Source organism: Aedes aegypti, chromosome 3 (genome assembly GCF_002204515.2).
Source record: "Aedes aegypti strain LVP_AGWG chromosome 3, AaegL5.0 Primary Assembly, whole genome shotgun sequence".
Classification (NCBI taxonomy): Eukaryota; Metazoa; Arthropoda; class Insecta; order Diptera; family Culicidae; genus Aedes; species Aedes aegypti.
The window spans coordinates 382,880,955-382,906,158 of NC_035109.1; the positions used below are offsets into that span (position 1 = coordinate 382,880,955).

At 36.9% G+C, this 25,204-nt stretch overlaps 1 protein-coding gene across 1 annotated transcript in view; it reads right to left on the bottom strand.

Moving 5' to 3' along the window:
• Positions 1-771: 771 nt before the first annotated feature.
• Positions 772-25,204, bottom strand: part of LOC5566545 (synaptogyrin) — a 28,722-nt gene continuing 4,289 nt past the window's right edge. Inside the window, exons 2-4 of the mRNA XM_021853209.1 lie at positions 2,164-2,395; positions 1,771-2,106; positions 772-1,567 (exon numbers count right to left, since the gene is read on the bottom strand). Of these exons, the coding sequence (XP_021708901.1) occupies positions 1,545-1,567; positions 1,771-2,106; positions 2,164-2,395 (591 nt within the window). The 3' untranslated portion in view covers positions 772-1,544. The remainder of the gene's footprint in view (positions 1,568-1,770; positions 2,107-2,163; positions 2,396-25,204) is intronic.

The window sequence follows — 25,204 nt, forward strand, 5'->3', positions numbered from 1 at the left end:
ATTCGACCAAATGTACTTTCGACCAAACGTCATTCGACTAAATGTCATTCGACCAAATGTCTTTCGACCAAATGTCATAGATTCGATTTGAATTATGAGAAAAAGGAATTGAAAATGTGGGCCCTTTTGAATTGTTACGCGAGAGTTCACCGGTGGATAGGCCTTTTCATTTGACAGGTCCGTCTATGCATTTGTTTACATCGGTAGAGGATCGGTGCTATCACGGGGCTGTCACTTCCATAGAAGAACTGTCAAAGTGCTTCACGATCAGCTGATTTGAAACGTTTCGTGAAAAGGCCTATACGATAATCATAGTCACTAAATTGACTTATCGATGAACTGAGTTCACTCGACCTACCTTTTAAGACATTTGATCAGGACACGCTTCTGAATATCAGCTAGATTGCCGTGTTCCGCTTAAGTGTCAACATTCTGAGATCGAGTGAACTCAAGATAAGTCAATTTACGTGATCTTGGAAATGAGTGAACAATGCTCGAACGTCAAATAGGTTTGGCTCCTCACCAGATCATGTTTGATTGGAACACCGAACATCTTCATTCTTACCATTTCTAACACTTCTCAGATTAACATCAAGTTCTCGCCGCTGGGTCCCTACACATATACACGATTGATGTCTTCCTAAAGCCATTCGTAAGCATCTTACTAAGTCTCACCTATCGGTTTAACCCGTTGCTCGCATTTCAGATCAACTGCGAGCTATTCCCCCTTCATCGATTCGCTTCCTGATTAGCATCTAGGCTCACTTGCTATTCTTGCTTGTCGTTTGTTCTTCACGTTTTATTATCATCATCATCATCTTCATCAATAAATAATATACCAATTACTTATATGGTAAGATATTCTTCTGTGATTTTGTTCTCTTATAGGATTACTTACTCTTCTTCTTTTTTTTTTGCTCATCTTTTGTCATTAACTAACAATATCTTATGTTTGGGTTTGTGTTTTTGTTTGTGATGCTTTGTTCAAATCTGCGGGATATTTGTTGTTTGTGTTTTGTTGTTTTCGTTTTTTAGACATGTGTTAGTTTTGTTTATTTGGTTGTTTCTATTACTTCATTGTTTCGGTTATGTTTGTATGCAATGTTTCGCTGAACGCTTGCTCTCGTCTTCTTTTTTTGTTTGTATTTGTGAGTGTAGCATATATAGCAATGTACGTACTAAATAGGATCTGGGAGATATTCACTGCTTTTGTGTTGTTTGTTTTTGGTTTCATTGCTGAGTTTCTACTTCTGTTTGCTGTCGCCTAAACAATGTGATGGCAATGTTTCAAAATACGTCTTCAAACGCGTTAGACGTGTGTATGTGTCCATTCTGAGTGAGTATGGGATCTAATAATAGTTTGAGTCTCTCGCTGAGCACGCTTTCATTGTGTTGCTTGGTAACCACGCTTGAAAGGGATACCTACTTTGATTAGGCGTTGGTCATTACCAGAGCCTACCTTTACGCTCGGCTTAGTACGCGCTTCTCCAATGTTCAACATCTCCGTTCTACAACTAACGGATCATCAAAGGGTTCAAGGAAATTTAGTAAGCTGGATTGAAGTCACCTGAAAACATGAAACATTCTTGAGGGCTGTTCTTCAAGTCATTCTACCCCATTTTCCCGAGTACCATTTCTCCGAATGCCAGAACCCCAATTACACCTTCACCACGAATTGCGCGAGAATTGTCTTTCGAGATCATGGCGTTTTGAGTAATGGAACGCTTGGACAATGAGGCAGAATACTTCAATTTCAACTTTCAATATTACCCCCAGGCTGCTGTTGCTGCTGCTGACCCCCGCCAAACGGCTGCTGCTGCTGGAACTGGTCGCTTTCGCCTCCGGCGCCACCTACCGGATATGCCGAGTACTGCGTTGTGGCATTCGGGTCCGACTCGTACGTCGACTGGAAAGACGGATCCACACCGGCCTTGAAGCGCAGATACGCGAAGTAAGCGCACCCAGCCCAGGTGAAGATCGAGAAGAACGAGAACACGATGGAAGCCTGCACGTTGTTCACTCCTTCGCCGTTGGGCGGGTCGTCGGCCTTACCCCACGCGTTGGTCAGATAGCAGAATCCAACGAAGTACAGGAATGTCCACAGAGCTGCAATACAAAGATTAAAAGTTTTTCCAAAGGTCAAAGGTCAAACATTAAACTTACCGGAGAATCCCAAATCGCCGAGCACGTAGTGTTTCCGGGTTTTAACCGAGGACATCTGCTCGAATAGGTACTCGCCGGCGATGAAACCCATCGAGGCCAGGAAGGCGATGACACCGATTCCGACGGCGTAGTTGCACGCGTTGGCGTCCCGGTTGATGATGCAGTACTCCTTGCCGTTCTCTTCCCGCCAGCCCTCGGACGAAACGCACCCGAACACGATGATGGCGAATAGCTGAGGGGGGTAATGAAAAGACAGGATTAATTGAGATAGGTTGAAGCCAAAACTAAAGGATATAAGTGAAGTGCTTTATCATTCCTGAATTGCACCATACTCGCCAGCCTTGATCAGTGATGGAAATTGGTGAACAGTTCTGCTGAACTGGAACAAAGACAAAACCAAACGCTCCCGAGCGTCAGAGCGCTGATTTACTCGCATCTGTAGTGCTCCCGAGTAACTGAAGCTAAAGTAATTCGTGAACTTGTTCGGAGCTGTTCAGAGTCATATTGTGCTTTTGGGAAAAAAGCTGCTTCCCCTACGAGATTTATGGTTTCCAAGAGTTTTTGACTACAAACTAGTAGTTTACTGTCGCTTTGATGGTTATACAATTAATTTGTCTGTCAAAACCAAAATAAATCATACTTTGCTCGATTACTCGCGAGTAAACATTCCCGAGCTTGTTGCTACTTCTTTTGACATGTTCTCCCGAGCGGACGGGTGTGGACTTACCTAGCCAGTTCGCGAATCTGTGATGCTTGTTAGGTGTTGGTATACGCTCGTGAGCTGCTTCGTGATGCGAACTTTTTCACTACTGGCCTTGATTACGTGCCTTATCCATAGTGAAAATAAATGCAAAAAACTTTAAGTTGTATAAAGGTATGACCATTTCTCGATTGCTTTTTCAAATCGATTCAAGTATATTTCATACGGTTTGGAGAGAATTAATTGAGAAGAATCACAACCTGTCTTCTTAAACTGTATTAAAATTAATCAACTTTTTAACATTTTTCGCCGTGTACATCGCTTAAATTTTGCATATAATCAGCTCGCGTTAAAAAAAAAACTAGGCAGTTTCTTTTATTTCCCACAAAAAAAAATAACAAAATGATAAGCCGTTTCATTCAGTTGCTTACGCCGTTTTTGTACCAGTTTAAAATCGACTTAAGTAGTGTTTTGTTTTGATTCGTGGTTAAGTCACTTTGTCTCTCCGTACAATGGAGCGGTGAAAGTAGCGGTTAGGCAGCGAAAGTTGAAAATCTTACTTACGTCGTTTTGTAAATCCGGAAATTAAACGTTTTGATTGGTTTAAAACGGAACGTGTAGAATTTCGTCTGCGAAACACGTAGAATCGATAAAGAAACACACTAAATACGAAGCTTCATGGCATAAGGAATACAAACGAACGCAATAAAACTAATACCAATCGACAGACAGTAGACGAAACATAGATTATTTCGATAAGGCCTCTTTGCTACCAAAAGACATTAAATCACAGATAAGGGATCGCCAAAAGAAATTTGCGCCATTTTCCGATAGTCCATTACAAGTTAATAGAAACCATCCAAATTTAAGTTTCCTTTTTTAAAACATTTAGTGACGTTACGACAGAATTAAAACAATTTCATATAATTTTACAGCATGTACCAACAACCAATTTACAAGACAGTTACAGTTAGACAAAACATAAGACCTAAAACGACAAAATTAGTGTAAGTTGTACTGACAAGACTATGTAACGGACAAATTATTATTAGTAAGGTACAGTGGGGGAAGTGTATCAGTGGGGTAAGTGGATCATTTGTCAATATAAAGTATAAATACTTGAATATGTTGAATGTTTTCGCACCATTGCTTCGTTTTAGGTTGTATTTTTACGCCCACAATGATACTATTGCCAAACTGGTACTACACGTACACTAACACAAGCAAACTTGTTAGCTGCAAAAAGTAATTAATTTGAAAATTGTTTTCCATCAATCAAAAATCCTTTGTATCACTGTCTTAAAACGAATTCTATTATTTTTTTCGACACATGGTGAGCATTTCAGTTCTAATTGAATGAATCACAATGAAAAATATGTCATTTTTATAAATAAATACAATTATATTGGACATGGTACACTTACCCCTACTTTTTAATGGGGTGGGGTAAGTGGATCAAGAATAATTATCATTTATTGGCAGACTGCTTACGAGAATTCTAATAAGCTTTAATATCCGCAAATGTTGTTTTCCTTTATTTAGTTCCATTCCCAGCTTGAATTTGTCAAATTGACCATAGAAAATTTGAATTAATCCACCTAAAAGTTTTTTCTAACCTTTCTGGTATAAAAAATATAAAAAGAATAATAATTTCAAAATTCACACGAAACATTTCGTGGTTTATCTAAGTTAAGTTGTAAAAGAGCAAAATATACTAATTTTCCAAACGAAAGCATAGTATCGTACCTTATTTGACCATATAAATTGTTCTAGACAGATGATACACATATATTTATAAATAAAATAGAACGATTACAGTTTGTTATTCAAAAGTAAATGTAACTAATATTCTTAAACCAAGACTGTTTTTCGAAAATATCGATAGGAATTATCTTACAATACTTCTGTATAACTTATGCGTATAAATGGATGAATTTTCTCCAAATTTTTCTACTTACAATGTATTTCTTTTGTTCAAATTAGTATGAGCTAATAAATACATACTTTTTATTATATTTTGATTAAATAATAATACTTTTTCATTTTAAAGTATTGAAATGCAACATTACTAGCACTAATAACAAAACCGAGGGTTATATGATTCTTATTAAACATAATCACACTACATTTGTTTCGAGAACAGATTTTTTTAATGGTGATCCACTTACCCCACCATGGTGGGACAAGTGGATCATTTGGCGCAAATTTTTAAGTCTCTCATACTCAATACATAACAATCAGAAAAATCGGAATTAATGACGATTTGAAGTATAATAGTCCAAAGAAAATGTGTCGTTTTCAATCAGTTTTTTTTTTTCTGATGCACCACGCCATTCCCACAGAAGAGACGAAAAATTCTGGAAGTACCTTAAGGGTACCACCGGATACACAGTTTCAGTACAGGGTATAAGGTTATGAGTATAATTAAACTACTTAAATACTATTGGGGCCCAGATAGCCGTAGCGGTAAACGCGCAGCTATTCAGCAAGACCAAGCTGAGGGTCGTGAGTTCGAATCCCACCGGTCGAGGATCTTTTCGGGTTGGAAATTTTCTCGACTTCTCAGGGCATAGAGTATCTTCGTACCTGCCACACGATATACGCATGCAAAAATGGTCATTGGCACAGTAAGCTCTCAGTTAATAACTGTGGAAGTGCACAAAAGAACACTAAGCTGAGAAGCCGGCTCTGTCCCTGTGGGGACGTAAAGCCAGAAAGAAGAAGAAATACTATTGTAAAGTGTTAACCTTATAAATTGTTGTTTCAAGTGTTATATTATGTTCGCTTTCAATTTTTGCCTGAAATTAATCAACTCAATTTCCGTCTTGGTGTTCAAGTTTTCCAAGGAAAGTATGGATTTGTTCGAACTCAGAGTTTAACCATAAACAGTAAAAATTTGAGAGGATCGCTCATCATGGTTTCAATGGATTTGCATTTTCCAAAATTCAAGTAAATATTTGATCACCCGGACAATTCATGAAAAACCTTACTAAGATCCTGGACCGACCGGGATTCGAACCCAGACACCTTCAGCATGGCTTTGCTTTGTGGACGCGGACTCTAACCACTCGGCTAAGGAAGGCCCCTAATAACAACATATGCTTTCTCAATTCCTGATTGTTCTGGAATTTCAATTTGTAAGGATCCTTACCTCCTTATCTCGATTTCCATTGTAAACAATGTTTTCTTAAATGTAAATCAAATTTCTCAAAACCACAGTGTTTATTTTAATAAAAAATAATGTGAAATAAAGTGTTCGATGATGCTCAATTTTTTGTGAGCTCCATCCCATTACCCCGAACGCCATTACCCCGAACGCAACTACCCCGAACGCCACTACCCCGAACGCCACTACCCCGAACGCCACTACCCCGAATGGGTCACTACCCCGAAAGCCATTACCCCGAATGGGTCATTACCCCGAACGCCACTACCCCGAATGAGCCATTACCCCGAATAGTATGAGATACAGTACAGTATCTTGTTTTGCGTGCAAAAATGCGTCTCTAATGAAGGCTGGTAATTAATGGCACGTAAAATTCGTCGGTAAAATGTTCATCATATATTTATTCTTTCGAAATGTCTTGATGGCAACTATATTCTTCTCATTCTTTCTGCGACAGTGCCTGTTTATCAGCTCAGTGGACCCCTTCGCAATTCAAGGGTTCATTCAAAAATTTCATTTCGCCAACAATTGCCATTTTTAACACCTACCCACCCCCTCGTACTTTTTTTTGTATGGAAATCCTACATATTGTGAATGGGCTGTATTATTTTGAGGACATCCACCCACAAACTTTCCCTTCAGCGTTACGAAATTTGTGAATGGGCTTTAATAAAATAAGCCTTATATTGACTAAAAGGAATTCGAATCCATAACCCTCAATATGGTGTTACTAAACAGATGCGTAATCACCGGTATTTGTCATAGCATCACGTGTTACAGTGATCATTCACGTCATAGCTGCAAACATTTCACCAGAAATTTGCCCTTTTTTAAATAGTCTGTTCCTTCACGTTTTTGTTGGATAAGCTAGTCACTAATATTTCCATATAGAACAGCTTTTTATAAAGAAATATATCTTGAAGGCATTCACTAAAGTGATTCCTGCTATAATTCTAATCGGAAATTTTTCCTTTATTTTATCTTCTTGTATTAAAACAGATAGCTCTCTTATGGATTTACCACCACTTCATTATCTTGAATCAAAAATATACATATACACATCCTAATTTTGTACATATTATAGCTATCCTTCTCATAATATATCATCTTTTTCAAATAGGCTGTTCTTCAGAGCATTGCAATGTGGCTGTGTGAATCTTCCCAAAATTAGAGGACAAAACTTAGTGTGTAAAAATTATTTGCTGAAAAACTAGCTGATTTTTTATCTTCTAATATTTGAAAAATACATTTTTGAGCCAAACTCGTGAAATACTCAAAAAGAATCGTACAATTATCTCCTCACTCTCTAACTAGAATATGTCTCAAAATGTTATCCATTCGGGGTAATGGCGATCGGGGTAGTGACCCATTCGGGGTAGTGGCGTTCGGGGTAATGACCCATTCGGGGTAATGGCTTTCGGGGTTGTGGCATTCGGGGTAGCAGTGTTGGCCAGACTAATTTCCCCGAAATTCGAATTGTGAAGCCATGAACAGTTATAACTGTGCGTTGTATTCCTGAGATGGAGGGGGAGGTGGTTGGGCTTGAGTGTTGCACATGAGATCCGACAGTTTCGATCTCGGTGGGCCGCAATTTCAGTTTCGGTGAAATGATTCGCACTCACTCACAATAAATAAATAAATAAATACCATACAGTGAACCTTCAACATATTGGCTATGATTTTGCTGAACATACATGTGTCAAAATATTTACCCATTTTTAGTTATAACAGTTTCAAAATTGATTGTCTTAAACGAACTTTTGCCCCACCGGTGGGGCAAGAGTTCAAATCAACTGTGGGGCAAAAGTTCGCTGGCTAAAACACTAGATATTGATACTTTTATGACAGGCATACTTTATACCAGCCGTAAACTTATGTTTGCCGAAAAATACACACCAAATTATCATCAAAAAATTGCTTAAAACAGGGTTAATTTTAATATACCCAAAAATAGCAGTTTGTCGCAAAACTAAGTGAAAATGTAAAATTTTGGTGATATTTTTCGCACGATCAGGCAAATTTTGCTAAATTTGAAGATAATATGTGGATTTTGAGCAATTTGAATTATTTCCGTCATTTTATACATGGGTCGAACTTTTGCCCCGCTGATTCGAACTTTTGCCCCACTATGGGCCAAAAATAGTTTCCAAGCATTTATGCAAAAACTAATACACCTCAAAGCATCCTTACGATAGGCCTATAAACGCCCTTACATAAAATATTGAAAAAGATTTTATCTTTATTTGGTTCCGTGAAACGAAAGTTTGACCAAAAATTACAATATTCACGTCAAAAAACAAAAAATAGCCATAACTTTTCTAAATAAATCTCAACCGAGTCTTATGATATTTGGAGTGAAAGTTTCCTACTTGAACAGCATTCAAACCGCCATGACATTTATAAGTTTTGTTTTGAATTGATTTTAAAATATTAAAAAGAAACTTTTACCCCACTCGAACTTTTGCCCCACTTTACTCTATGAAGAAGATATCATTACTGAGGCGCAAAACAGCATGGAATAAAATTATATGCGGAGATTTTACGAAACTGTCAATGGCGTACGGAGAAGAACAGCGCCGTTTCCCATCATGTTCAATGACCGTGAAGGTAACTTGCTGACAGACAAAATCTTGGTGGCGGCCAGGTGAAAGAAAACACTCCGAGCAATTGTTGAACGGAGAGAACACGAGCGCGTCTGAGAACAGATTAATCATCAGCAACAATGGACAAGCTGTGGAGCCCCCGAGGCTAGATGAGGTTAGAAGAGCGATCAAGAAGTTGAAAAACTGTAAGGCTGCTGGAAAAGTCGAGCTCCCGGCCGAACTTTTCAAGCACGGTAGTGAGCAGCTGTACGAAAAACTGCACCGTACTCTGTTGAGGATATGGGAGGAAGAAGAATTGCCTGCTAGCTGGCTGGAGGGCCTAATCTGCCATCTGTATAAGAAGGGCCACAGATTAAAGTGCGCCAATTACCGAGGAATAACGCTCCTCAATTCGGAGTACAAAATAATGTCGCGTGTTCTGTTCAACAGATTGAGACTCTGGAGGAGTCCTTCGTCGGCGAATACCAAGCTAGTTTTTGTAAGGGCTGATCAACGACGAATTAAATGTTTACATTGCGACAAATCCTTGATAAGTTCCGGGAATACCACTTGCAGACTCACCATCTGTTCATTGATGTCAATGCGGCGTACGATTCAGTAAAGAGAAATGAGGTATGGCAGGTAATGATAGAATACGGTTTTCCGGCGAAACTGATCAGACTGATTCGTGCAACGATGCATGGATCGAAATCAAGTGTGCGGGTTGCGGTTGCGACAATTTACCGAAATTAGGTAGTTTTGCTGTCAAAAACTACTTAATTACCGAAACATCTGTAATTTAGTAAATTACAGATCGAATTCGGTGATTTTATTTACCGAACTCTCACACTCTGTATGTGAAAAATATCATTTTGAGCACCCCAAAATTTGCAATTAGTTTCAATTGTGTATTAGAAGTTTAGCATGTGTGTAATAAAACAAAAATTATAAAGTCTTCAATGGAAATTATCAAAAGTTCAATAAGAACTTCTCCACATTCCGCTGGAAATCTATTCAGAATCCTCAAGTTATTGCCACAAATATTCAAAATACAATGGAGCACACAGAATGGAGCATGCATTAACAAGCATATTTTATCAATTGATTCATGCCAAATACCTTACATTGCTCTCCCTAATCTCCAAGTTTTTCTCAATCAGTCCGAATGATGTTCTTAGATTGCCGACTTATAATTTATGTATATAAAAGTTCAATAAATTTCAACCATTAATAGTAACACGATTTAACTGTTTACTTACGCTATGGCTAATCTACACAGCAATAATATCGCTTCATGGCGAACACCAAGTCCGTCTCCTACTGAATCATAGCGGAATTAGAGAACTTATGTCTTAATGATAATAATTGCTACTTACGATTAAGATGCACAATTCTTCTTCTTCTTGGCATTAACGTCCTCACTGGGACAGAGTCTGCTTCTCAGATTAGTGTACTTATGAGCACTTCTACATTTATTAACTGAGAGCTTTCATTGCCAATGTTACCACTTTCGCATTCGTATATCATGTGGCAGGTACGACGATACTCTATGCCCAGGGAAGTCAAGGAAATTTGCATTAGGAAAAGATCCTGGACCGACCGGGAATCGAACCCAGACACCTTCAGCATGACTTTGCTTTGTAGCCGCGGACTCTAACCACTCGGCTAAGGAAGGCCCCAAGTGTTGTAATATCAAGGATCAGTGTATCAAATGATTGTTTTCTCATGTAAAAATAATTACTAATATAATAAATTAATTTCTCGCGTGAAAATAATTACAAATCATGCCAAGACTATGTAAAAATGACAACTCTAATATGCCTGTTTCATATAGTGATTTGCAACTCCTTATCTCTTCTTGTCTAATTTCTCTCAATATTCTCTCAAAAAAGTCAATCTCTTCTCACTCTCTGCTACAATTCATCCTCCCTCAAATCATACTCTCCCGTGCTCACTATTTCTCTGTTTTCATGTAAAAAGCTAGCTAGCATTTAATGAGTGACCGAAGCACACTTGAAGATTCCGTCATCCCTCACGTCCATCAATTCTAACACGTTCGTCTCTCCTTCAACAATCTTACACATTTTCCTTCTTTCTGTTGCCAAAAAGCGTAAATTGATTTCCGATCATGAAATGTTTGTTCCTCCTAAAGCTTCGCTCTCCCTGAAACAGACAAGTGATTCGCCATCATCATCAGGGCAGTAAAGTTGTAATTCGCTGGAATTTTCAACCCCTGCCTTTAAATAGGTGGAAATCAATTTCGCTCCCTCGCCACCCCCCACTTGACTTGAGTGTATACGTACTTTCCTCGGAAGTTCAATGCCTGTCATGTCATTTCGTACTTCTCCACTTGCGGAATGGATGTTTACATAACACACCAGAGCAATGTGTGTGGTGGCTCGTGACGGACATAGCCATAAGCGAGAGCTTACTCACATGACTCGACCGACCGACCCTGCAGCCCACATTTTCATGCGCCGTTTTGAAGACTCCGATCGCCAAGGTGGCGAAAAATCGGACAAACCCTTAAAATTGTCATCAATATTTAATTTTTGGGAAATTCTTTCAATGCTTCAAACGGTGATGATTTTTAGTTAAAGTTTATCAATTCTTACCACCATTACATGGTAGAATTGGTAAAGATTCTATGGATAATGAGAATCTATTTTTTTGTAATTTTTTTTATCGTAACTGGCTTTTTTATTCGTGCTATTCATTTGCAGTAATAAAATAATTTAGGATTTATATAAAATCGTTTAATCCCTCATTCTTCTCATAGGAAAATCGGAAATTTTGCTTAATATGTGCCCTGTCTTAACGGAACAATGAAAATTTCAGCATTATTGGGTGCTAACTCGATGAATGACAATGCACACAGAAAAAAAAAAATCCGTTCTCGTATCCATGAACAGCAGTCGTGAACTCGTCAACAAGCAAAAATACACCGTGAACTAGATCATGTATATATGAACGTGTTACCTAGTTCCGAGTTAGTTAGTAGTTCACGGTGTATTTTTGACAATTCACGTTTTCCAGAACGCTTTTTTAAGCGTGTATGGCGAAGTCGCCAAGGGTGAAAAGTCATCTGAATAAAATCTAAAACGCTATAGTGCGTTCACGGTGTGTTTCGTAGAACAAGTTTATTACAAAAAAATAGGTAAGTCTGAAACTTCTCCACAATAAAGTCTAGGTTTCTCGCGTTCATTTGCTGTTAAAACCAAAATAATCGGTCGGGGGGTCCAGAGTAATTTTTTTTTTTTTGATTTCGAGAGACTTGCACATATGTTTAAATTTGCCTATTTATGTGTTTATGTACATTGGGGCGGTTCAAAATTTAAAAAATGTTTGAGAATTCAATCTCACATATGTTCCTTACTACCCTTACTACAAAAATAGTTTTCTGTGAAATTCGCAGCTTTCTAGGTGGTGATTTAAGGTGGCCCAAAGACAATGTAGGTTTATATGGAAATTACTATGAAGAAATTTTGAGGTATGTTCCAAACACGCTTGTACTTTAATGTAAGTACAAACTTATTATCCCATTGTAAAAGCTCATTTTTGAAACCATAATAAAGAAATATGCTGAAGAGGGAAATTCAATTCGACAGATAGCAGAAGAGATATTCATGAGTTTGTTTGCTATTGTTTAGCTTAACCCCTCTACCGGCAGCTTCATTTTTTCAGCACAAAAATATATTTGAATCGCGATAACTTTTTTGTTTCTCTATATTTTTCCACCATTTTTTCACAACTTCTCAAAAAACTCTTCTACTTTTGGAATCTATGTCGGTATTGACCATTGGTCAACTTGTTTTAAAAATATTTCGGTGTTCCTTGGGGGACCAACACTTCCCATATAAAATTTCAATATGATGTTTTAAGAATTTTTCAAGATCTCGTTACGGCTAGAGTGGTACCAAAAACATAAAAGCTCATTGCTCAAAAACAGTTACACCGATTTGTTTAATTTTTTCACAATAGACTTTCATCAAAGTTTAGTTTTGAAAAGCGAATAACCGAATATGAGAAAAAATCTGTAGCCAGAGATAATTACGAGAGTTATGGCTATGCGTCGGTCCCTCAAGGAATTTTGGAATATCTCCGAATATAGATGACCAATGCTCAAAACCGATACAGATTCTGAAAATAAGAGAGCTTTTGAGAAGTTGTGGAATGTTTTTTTCAAAAATATTGAGAAACGAAAAAGTTATCGCGATTTGAATATTTTGAAAAAATGAAGCTGGCGGTAGAGGGGTTAATATGGGGTTATAGTACTGCAAACAAGTACAAAAATCCCAAACCCATTTTAGCCTCATGATGTTAGTTTCTGATCTTTTCATAAGCACTGTGCCAAAAAGAAAGTAACATAAAAAATATAAGATTTGAAACTTCTCAAATACCATCCAAATTAGCGTATTTTTCAGCACCATGGGGCAAGTATATTACATGCCTTATAACAAGGTTTATCACATGCGAAGCCCTCTACTAGTTAATTCGAATAACTGAAATTGTGTTGTTTGAAAGGCGGATAAGTCACTTTAGTAACGAGTAAAAAGAGAAATCTCGCATAATTTTTGATTTCGTCCTAAAAGCCATAGCTTGTTATTACTGAGCAAACGAATAGATTTACACTTTATTTCACAATGCTACGACGAAGAGAAGATCCTCCTCTGTCTCCCAGCAGTGACAGTTTTTATTTTGGTCCGTTTATCTGCTTAATAACAACGATCTACACACTCGGTTATCAATGGTTTTAAGGGTGAATATACATAGAAACCAAACCTCGAATTTTCAAAAGCACAAGTCTAAAGAAGCAGACAACCGGTGACTCACTGGTCACTCGCTGGGGGCGACTAATCAATAAAATGTTCAACGCAAAAGGTTATCAGGTTCTCAAGATAAAAATCTACAAACAAGCTCTTGAAAATTTGAGGTTTGATATCGATGCATCTTCACCTATTTAAAATATTTCCTAATAACTTCTTACATCATTATGACCCATTTAAGTACGATTTTCAAGGTTTTTCGTGGACAATAACTAAAATGACGTTTGAGACAGTTTTGCAATTATGCGTATATCATATGTCATATATGCTTATTACAGCTCTTTTGAGCAAGAACAACTTTACCTTCCAAGCCAAGGTGTTCAAATGGTTTGATCTTGCAGTTTGTCTCGTATCTATGTTCAACGCAATGTGTGTCGGTAAAAAAACACATATCATGAATACTTCACACAAAATAAAAAAAAAATGTTCTGGACCCCCCGACCGATTATTTTGATTTTGGTCGCAAATGAAAGAGCAAAGTCTAATTGTTTTTAGTTCGAAATTTCAGACTTACCTATTTTTTTGTAATAAAGTTACTCCACAAAGACACCGTGCGTTAGCCTATAGGCTAATAAAATCTAAACGCACTATAGGCTATAAAATTTGAAAGCTGGATTGAGCATACTAAAATCAGCAAAAGGTGATTTTTTATTGAAATGTTGAACAAATTTTGAGGTTATGTCCGATTTTTGTATGAACGCCCGCCACTATGCACACGAAGGCGCCTTCGTTCTTCTTGCAGGACATACTCTAGTGGGTGTAAGAAGCTTGGAATGTCACCACTTCCCTGCATCACATATAGGGAACGATGTATAACCTAACCGCATTTACTCACGCGTGTCTTGGCTTTTGCATTTTCCAAGTAGGAGAAAAGGCTAAACGCTGTGATGCATTTTACGCTTTCCTGAAACTCTCGATGCCCTTCACTGGAAGCAGCCCATGAAAGGATCTCGGGTTTCATTATCATTCCCGCCTTAGTCTTAATCTGCGGCAGGCGTTATCAGGTGGAAAATTTTAATGAGCATGTGGAAGCACACAGACGTGAACCGAATAATTTTAGCCACATGGAAGGAACGGGCAGCCATTCAGAAAGACCAAACTGAGGGTTGTGGGTTCGAATCTCACCGGTCGTCGAACTTTTCGTTAAGGAAATTTTCTTGACTTTCCAGGCATAGAGTATCTCCGTACGTACCAAATAATTTACAAATGCAAAAATGGTCAATTGGCAAAGAAAGCTCTCAGTTAATAACTGTGGAAACTGAAAACCAGTCTCTATCCCAGTCGGGACGTAACGCTAAGAAGGAAAAGGAAGGAATGGATCGTTGATTTCTGAAGAGCCTTTTCACTTCATACATGGTCGTCGTCTTCCGAAATAGCATTCGACAGACTGACTTTAATTGCGACTTTGACAACGTGCCGTTCGTCGAGTTTGATGAAACTTTCATGGAATTGCTGGTCTTCTCATTTGGGTGGTGTTTAAGGATGTGGCATAAGCCATACCTGTCCCAGACCCACTCGAGAATGGATGGCAGTGAGATGGAAAAGTGGGCATTAGAATAGGCAGCATCCATTTATTACGTAACGCTAAAAATCTGAAATTTTGGACCCCCCCCCCTCCGTAACGTTTTTTGTATGAAAATTTTTAAATTTTTGTATGAGCCGTAACGCTTGCGCCTACTCCCCTCTCCCCCTAGAGCGTTACGTAATTTGTGGATGCCGCCATATGAGAAAAAAAATCGATATGATAAATAGCACTATATGTAGCTGCCACCGGATTGAGCTTCCACTATGTTCTTGGCCTGCATTCAATTTCACTTGAAATGGTATAAGCTGTGGGGGATCATCGATTCTGAGAAGATAGTTGAAGCAAAATAAACGCATTTGGCTGGTGTCCAACTTGCTTTCTGCGTACGAGATGTACATCTGCCTGTGTTCCGTATTAGTAGTGTATTTCTTAGAATGCACTGAAACATGATTATTACCTCAAGGATTACTGATACCAACGAATAAATGGTTTCTAGCTATTAGGTTAAATTCTTAGTAAACTTTGAAACATTGTTTGCTTCGTTTATGCGAGAGTTGGAAGGTTATTTTTGACACATAATTTGTAGGAAAAATGATCGAATGAGCATGTGGTTGATAAAATACATCTTAGCTCAGTTTGGAACTTGGAGATTTTTGTAATAATAAATTGGAAAAAATTAAGAAACTTCAGGGTTAGCATACCTTGAAGCCAACAGAATAGATAACAATCATATTTGAACCGTGTTTCTAAAACGTAAGCATGACTTGTTCATATTGACTATTTGTTTGAAGCCATGCAAAACAGATTAATTTGACAGTTTAGAGTACTAAATTGACTTATAGCTTGTAACATTAGTTTTGAACAGCGTTTTCTTTGTAACAATTGATAGCAATACGATTACGAACATTCTCCATAAAAGTGTACCAATTGTGGATCAATTATTGACTAATAAGTGATGAATTTATTGCTTATAAAATTTTTCAGAAATGTTGTGCTAATTTTTTTTTTTTTTTTTTTTTGTATGGTATTCAGTTGGAGCTGCCTGACAGCTTAACTTGTCAAGGCTGAACCCTCGGTCTGGCTTTTGCCAAGTTTCCCCTCTACCAGGACCAATACTCAGACGGACTAGGCAATGGCGCCCACATGAACACTGTTTTTTATTAGTATTGTGACGTGGTAGTTTTTGAAAAGTACCCATATTCCCTTGCTTCTGAGAAAAGGAAGCATTGTGAAAATCAGCAGCTCCATCAGAATTTGTTTGAAATAGTAGTGTAGTAGTGTCATTACTAATACTGTTTAGTCGAAATGGGTTTGAATAATTTGTCATTCAAGTGCTATTCTGATTACTCCTGTCTTTTACGTTAGATTAGAGTCTTAAATGTCAATTGTCGTCAAGTTTTAACAAAATTAGGCTGTTTAGTAGTAGTTCTAGTTAATTTAATTTGTTGTTGTTAAAAGTATTTATTGGTCATTATGTTCATATATCCTTGAAGAAAAAAGTCGCTTTCCTTGTCTGTTCAACAATTTTTCGAAACTAGCAAGTGTACCCTAATGATCAATCTCAGCGTCTTACTTTCCACAGTCATTTTATAGTGAATATTGAAAAGTAAAGTTACCTTAGGCTTCTTTTACAGTCTCCTACATGATTCTCTTTTCGGTGGCAAATGCAATGCTTCACAACGCCTACTTTCTACTAGTAAATTTTGCGAAAATGAAGCTGGAATTAGATTATTTATACCGCTGTTACAAAAGAGGTATTTCTTATTATGGCAATGTAAAAACCATATTAAAATAAGATTGTCGCCACTTATTTCTACTCAGTGAATCTACTAGTCATTTTCCTAAGAGTTCCTATGTATTCCCTACGTCGTATATGATAACGATGAATCTAGCTAGCTAATAGTAAGAGTGGCTACGGATCATTCTGGTTAGCAAAAGGCAAACTGAACGTCACCAATAGTATTAATGCCCACTTCGAATAGATTAATTATTTGAAATGGGCATCAATTCTATCAATCACGCAGAATGTCCGTTGGATCACATCCGAGATATTATTGCGTCTATGCCATATGAATTATGACGCGGCTTTAAGCAAAAAGTGCCAAAGTGTGATACCACCACTACAGGTTACGCCTTTGGTTTCCATCATATGGGCTAATGGATTATGCCCTCCAATCGCGGCAAAGTCGCATAACCAAGGGAGGGAGAAATGTTGTGCTAAATTAATACTAAATCAATTTATCGCAATGGACATTGGTCCACGGACCGAAAAAGTAAGTGGAATTAATTAATAACTTGAAAAATATAAGAGATAGGGTTTTGCTATCTTCTGAACAATTGTTGGTCTAGTCAAGGCGCGTTATAAAAAAGTGTCCTAAGCGCCAAATTTCATAGCTTTTGAAATTTGCTCTCAAACTTTTTTTATTTCAAAAGATAGTGCAACAAAATGTTCTACAATATTGAAGAATAAAGAAAATATGGAAACTTTGTAGAACATCATTTTTTTCTATATCTGATTTTTTTAGAGATATAGGTCACTTAAGAAATTTATGGTGAAAAATTAGTTTTTCCTCAATACTAACGAAAATATTTATTTTTCAGGCCTACTATGTTCTAAAGAGTTTTAGATATGAGCAAAATACACATTTTCTCTGAAGACGTCATACCGCTAAAATTTTCATATAAAAAGATATAAGCGTGTTTGTAGTTTTTTCATCCACTCTTTCAAGCGTAACATTTCAATATGGCGCAAGGAAAATCAAAAACTTTTCCCGCTACTTGAATAAGCATATCTTAAAGTATATTTTAACAAATCTGTTCTCTAAGTAAAATTAAGGGATAATTCAAAACATCCGTGTGTTCAAAATTATGGATCATTTCATAAACGTCTATATCGATTTGTTGTGATTTTCTTACAAACTTCGTGTGTGTTACACATTTAATTCTTTAGTTTTGCTTCATGGACTGATTCGTCAACCGACAACATGAATTCCATAATTTTCCACATCAGTTCTTGATGCTTTCCATTTCAAATTCATATGCGTTAACCTATGGGTGCATAGATCATCACCCAACATGGATTCAGTGTGTTTAACTTATGATTATCTTGGGTCATGATCATCATGTTCAAGTTGGTCGATTTGAATTCGATGAGCTTGCTGTCGATTTCCGTGTTCCAAATTTCTAAATTGTCTGTGATTAACCCATAGCGAACTAAAAAGCGGTCGGACCTCGTGTCGAACGACAGTCATCATCATGTTCGAAAGAAAATAAGCAAATTCTGAAGCTGAAAGTGTCAGATGAAAATTTGCGGATTCGTTTTTCTCTTTATTAATGAAGATGTTCGAGTAAAGATGAGGAGTTCATTCTAATTTTCTATAAATAACATGCATTGCTTCCAGCATTGGATATAACGTATAGTGTTAAAGAAAAATCCGATTCCACTAACAGATTTTCCTAGCATTTAGCTTCGAATAAAATTGAATATGCTAATTCCGGGCTTCAACAATTATGGATTTGTGGCGCCCCACTTGTTGCTGACTCACTTGTATGGAAAAAATAACATTCAAGTGAGCTTGCGACGAGCAGAGGTACCTCGAATCCATATTTTGGGGAGCAAGAGTTCTCCATCAAATTTTTTATTTCAGTCTCACACATCTATCACACATGACTATCTAAAGCTACTACATTTCGAATAGATTAGATCTATGGGCATCTCTCTCATTCCTTCAGCATGATGAAATATACTAATTTCCTTAAAAATTCATTGTTCGTCATCAAAATTCAGCCCAAACATATTAACACAATTCCTTTTGACCGTATAATTATGGCATTTGCTCACAGTCCAGCGAGAACAAAACATCGAAGGAACCGTACTTTTACGTCGAGCATCACGCACACATTGATGCGCACAAGCTTTTTTTTTCAGTACGACGGATTGAGCTTTGTTTACATTCTCAATTTCACACGGTCGTTGAGGAAATTTCGTGAATTATACTAGTTTTACGGCGTGTGATTCAAATGAAATCCTTCAGTGAAGAAGTACGAAGATTTTCCATAGTGAAAATATTGTCGCGCGCCCACCAAATCGGAACGCGCGTGTGGGACACGCGACGTGTGACTCGTTCCCGACATAACTGTCATAATGGCATGTGTGGCGCTGCATTCTTACGATGTTTATGAACACAGCGCACTATTCACATATTAGCTGCGACGCACGGGGCCCGAGAAAACAATAATAATAAATAAATGTTGGTCGTGATTTCTACCGGACACATAATAAGTGCCCGGCGAAGTAAGTTACACAGGGGGGCGGGAAGAAACCTATATCATAAGGTGGTGAGATTGGTGTCGATCGTTAAGCATTTTTCTCAAATCGTGTTCGTCCATGCAAAGTGGATAATTGAACTGAAGTTATTTAACAAAATACAGAAGTTTTATTGCATATTTGGTGTACAAGTGTACAAACCATGACACCATTCACAAAAATACATTTGGAAAATGAATGTATGTTGCAGGTAAGTTGGAATATCCGCCGTAGTGGAACATTTCAAGTTTAATACGACAAATAACAGCGCTTACGACGAAGTAGAACAAAACCATACTCGTGTAAATCCGTTTTCTTCTTATAACTCACTTATTTTAGTACTGTTCGCATATCCAACGAGTGTATGAACCCCTCTACCGGCAGCTTCATTATTTACCGCTAAAAACACATTCAAATCGTGATAACTTTTTTGTTTCTCGATATTTTTGCACTATTTTTTTCACAAAATTTCAAAACACTCTTCTGGTTTAAAAATATGTGTCGATATTAATCATTGATGATCTAGTTTTGAAGATATTCTGATGTTGCTTGACATTCCCCATATAAAATGTCTTTGGTGGCCATTTTGTTTTTGGTCAATTTATCAAAAAAAAATAAAATGTGTACTATACAATACCAGGTAATAAGGAGATACTCTTCAGCGTTTTTGGAGAAATCTGCAAATTGCGATATGAGATTTTTTTTATAGTTTTCAAGATATTGATTTGTCCACCGTGGTACCAGAAACATAAATGCTCATTACTCAAAGACGGCTGCACCAAATTGCTTCATTTTTCCACAACATACTCGCATAAACGTATCATTCCGAGAAGTGAATATCTGAATACGATAAAAATACCGTAGCCTGAGATATTTACGTGGGTTATAGCTACGCGCCGGTCTCCCAAGAAATTTTGGAATATCTCCGGATCCAGAAGACCAAATATCAATATCGACACATATTCTAAAACTAGAAGAGTTTTTTGAGAACTCGTGAAAGAATGGTGCAAAAATATCGAGAAACAAAACAGTTATCGCAATTTGAATATTTTTTTAGCGGTAAAAATGAAGCTGCTGGTAGAGGGGTTGATATAAGAAAAAAATATTAACCCCTCTACCAGCAGCAATTTTAAAATCACAAAATCCATGGATCATTGCAATACATTTGAAACTGTTGTAAGGATCGTATTTTTCCTGTATTAAGGACTGTTCTTAAAAAAAAGTGGACACCTGATTGTTAACATTTTGGTGTGAAAATTCCAAGGAAAAAATTCAAATTTTGTTTCAGTGTGTACTCAAGTGTTTATTTTGACAGCAGAAGAAAGTTGACATCAAACAGTTGTAAATTCCAAGCGATAGGTCGGTTTAACATGGCGCCACGCAGATTTATTCTGCACAAATGGTGTTCAGAAAAGCTGTCGTTCCGATATTTGGCTTAAATCGCGAAGTGTCCAAATTCCAATTTTTCAACACTGTATCAAAAACAGTTGCTTATGATAACGTGCAATACATCCGAACAGAAAAATTTGGGAAAAAAGTTTTTTTATGGCGAGCAAATTGCTCCTGCAGTATGAAAAGTACTACATTTTTTACAACGGGTTCAATCAACGGCGAAAATTACAGATCTGAATGCATTTAAAAACGTCTTCTACCCATCTACCGAAAGTATAACAAGCCTCCATTGTTTTGGCCAGGCCTGGCATCGACTCACTATGCTTCAGCTACTTTGGAGATGATCAAAAAGGAAAAAGTCGAATTTGTCGAAACATGGCAGATTCTACCGAATTGCCCATAACTGCGCCCCATTTGGAAATATTGGGCAATAATCAAACAACATCTTAAGAAGCATGGAAGATAAGCAAGTTCCATGGATTTTCTCAAGAAAATGTGGTAAGCAACACAAAGAAAAGTTACGTAGAAAGTTGTGCAGAATCCGATGGGAGGCATCAAGAGAAAAGTCAGAGCATTATCCAGAAATGCTCAATAAATGTTCAAAATTATGTGAATTTGGTCGAGATTACTTTGATTTCCATGTATTTCAAGAGAACTCATGAATTTGTTCGAAAATAAACAAATTGCTTTAAAAAATACGTATCCACTTTCTTAAATGAACAGTCCTTATTTATAGCTTTGTGAAAATGTTGTACTTCTTTGGAAAACATTGTAAATGTTTTGTAAATGTATTTATTTTTATATCTAAAAATGCTTCAAATATTTTCTTTGATCTAAAAGGCAATCAATAAATTACAGAATTTCAGAGTTTACTATAGTATACAAGATTTTGTGAAAGTATTGTATTTCTTTGAACAAACAAAAAGTTTAAGTACAAAAAGTTTAAAATTATAAAACTGATGAGTCATCGCGATAATTATTAAATTACTGTAGGAAACCTGTATTTTTTTCGTATTTTTCACTATTTTGTGAAAATATTGTAGTTTTTTCAACAGAAATTTATTATCAGTGTTCTGCAAATGTTATGGCCTTAAATATGAGAATATTCTGAAATCATAAAATGTTTGGGTCATCGCAATAAATTTTAAACTATAGTTGAAAATGTATTTTTTCTGTATTGTACGCAGTTTTGTGAATATATTGTAGTTCTTTGAATGGCTTACAATCGATAATGCAATGCCAATTGTTTGGTTACACCAATATGATAATCAAAAAATCAAAAAGTTTATAGGTTATCGCGATAAACTTCAAGTTGTGTACGGACAGTGGCAAAATTTTGATTTTATTTAGGACTTGCTCTGGTATTTTAAGTACTACAAATCCAACAGTAGTAACTAAAAATATTTCAAACATCTGCCATGAATTTATAAGCACAGACATTTATATAGTTGTCAAAATTTTGTTAATCGGGCTGAATTTAGCATTTCAACTCATTTTGAGGCGTCGTCGCCCGTGTAAATGACGAGTATCGTAGGCGGACGAGTGTTCATAACTATGGAAGGGCTCCTAATAGTAGTGAAATCCAAATCATACAAAATTTTCAAATTTGACATGCTGTTACTTTATTATTGTATATGTTATAAGCATGAAATTTTGACAAAGAACTACAAATATTTATTATCAAAAATGGAAAGTTTTGTGAACAAAATTTTAAGCTTTCATTTTTTCTACTCACAATTTTAAAAATTCGCATCCAAACTACAAATTTATAAACAAGCCAATTTTCTACAAAATGATTGCTAATGAAACCTTTTCATGAGGATGATTGATCGCTCGCAATTGCTAGTCCGTTATTGCACAACGAACCATCGGATGCTTCTTGGGAAAAGTCGAACCCTCAGAGTGCATGTATTGGAGTTCCCATTTGTTGCACTAAGCGATACTGGCGCAGGTTACGTCCAAATGCAGGTCAATTTGAGATGGGGAGGAAGTGTTGACTTGTTATTCGCTTCAAGAAAGCCGTTGAGTTCTCTGCACTTCCACGAGAAAACACTAGGAGTATGGAAAATGGAAATAAGACCCCTACAAGTCAACCAGAAATAACGTATCACTTTCATAAGTTACACCGGCTCCAAAAAAAATGTCAATGACAAAGCCTTAATTAAAACATTAATCTATCCATCTGTACTAGGCTGAGCGCACAACCATTCAAAAATTCATCATATGTTAAACATGCAGTATCAATCCAAAAAGTTATCTCATTACAAAAGACAAATTCGACACTTCTAGTGTTCCAGTTTTAATAATATTAGAAAAATAAGCATTAATACATTTTGCCAAAAATGAAATAAAGTTTATTCCGACAATAATCGACTATTCACTGTTTATTGAACACATACACAAACCTAGTTTCCCCTTCGCTGGCTTGATAGTAAAATTAATCAATATATTAAACTCATTAGAAACAAAAGCATGAAACGAGCTCACCATTTGATGTTCCATCCTCGACTGTTTATCAAGAAGCTCCCTAGCAAAACCAAACTTTCTCTCCGGTGATGCCAAAATCAGCTTTGAGCCAATGTATGATCGTCAGCTTTCACTACTGTTAGTCTAAACACAAATTCCAGAAAGCCTCTAGATGGTTCAGAACACCTTTTTGAATACGATACGATATGCTGCACTCTAAACAAGTTATTGTCCTGAACTTCTTTGCATATGCAAAGATTTTCAAATGGTAATAAATAATGGCTGTAGATCTAAATATTATATTCCAAAGTGTTCTGAAGTTTACGTTTAAGTTTATGTGTTCTATTCTATACAAATAAAACAGTAACGACTAATCTTGGTCGTACCTGTCCTCAACTATGGAAAACTAGAGTTTGATCTGATCAAACCAAAACGTCAGAATAAATGACAAAAGTCGCGCAAAAATATTATTAAACCTTATTAATTCAGTGTACGACCCTCGTAAAAACTTCAAGCTTTGAACTTACGAAAAAAAAATAGTATCGCACTTCAAAAACTAACTCAAATAGGTATCTATTTGAAATATGTAGCAACTTTTGAACTTTCAACGATTTGTTCATCTTGATCCATATGGCATTCACTGCTCATACGGTGCCGTCCATTATTTACATAGGGGTTTATAGGGGGAGGAGGGTTTCAGATTTCTCACGCGCCATAGAATTATTTTTTTTTTATTTTCATACGAAAAATCTTATCATAGGGGCCCCACAAATCTCAAAAATTGCCTTACGTAAAAAAAATTAACCGCCCCTAACAGCATATTTGTAACATTGGACAGAAGTAGACATTGAGTAAATGGAATAGTGTACATTTTATGGCAGTATGGAAATAAACTAAAATTTATGTTTAATTATATGTCAAATTTGCAGTTATGGGCAGTTCAGCAGCATAATATTTATTTTGCTAATAGGGTCCTAAAGCCCTGTCCAAATTTCAGTACCAAACGCTTAAGTTTAGGCCAGAAACCCATGTTTACTCAATTTATAAATGATTTCCGTTGGTTTACGTCAAAAACTTTTTTTTACGGTTTTTGAGATTTGTTTTCCGTGTCTCTTCCGAAATGTCAGGTAGGAATAACCCCAGTGTTAAAGCTATAACCCCTGTGGCATTTTTATCGCCAAAAAAAAAGTCAAACATGGTCAAAAGTGTCACGTTTCATATTTGGAACAATATTTAAAATGAAAATTTAAATATGTTATATTTGAGCTGAAAAAAATGCTAAAATGTTTACAAGAACATGCTCTTTCGTCTATATATCTAAAAATGGAATGGTGTTTGTATGTCACGAAATGGCTTACGAACGGGTCAACGGATTTGGATGATTCTTTCTCCATTTTGTTCGTTAAGGGATCCGACGTGTTTGTACACTACCCGTCATAAATACGGACTCACTGAAATAAGTATTGCAACACTCAGCTGAATATTGAATCACCCTGAAAAGTTTAGCATCACCTCAAAACAGGTAATTTCACATTGCTATATCTCGAGATCCTTACGACTTGCAAAGAAGTGATCTTCAGCAAAGTTGTTCAGGGGATCAAGGACATCCGGAAAGCAAACAGCTAAGTTCGCAATTTTGCCGCTAGGTGGCGCTAGTGAGCATGTAAAATTGAGTATTTCAAACTAGTTTTAGCTTGTGATCCATAAGAGATAGAAAGTTCGGGTCTTCGGCAAAGTTGCTCAGGGGTTCAAGGACATCCGGAAAGCGAACAGTTTAGTTCGCGATTTTGCCGCTAGGTGGCACTAGTGAGCATTTTAAACTAGTTCTACCTTGTGATCCATAAGAGATTGGAAGTTCGGGTCTTCGGCAAAGTTGCTCAGGGGTTTAAGGACATCCGGAAAGCGAACAGTTTAGTTCGCGATTTTGCCGCTAGGTGGCGCTAGTGAGCATGCAAAATTGAGCATTTCAAACTGGTTCTAGCTTGTGATCCATAAGAGATAGAAAGTTCGGGTCTTCGGCAAAGTTGCTCAGGGGTTCAAGGACATCTGGAAAGCGAACAGTTTAGTTCACGATTTTG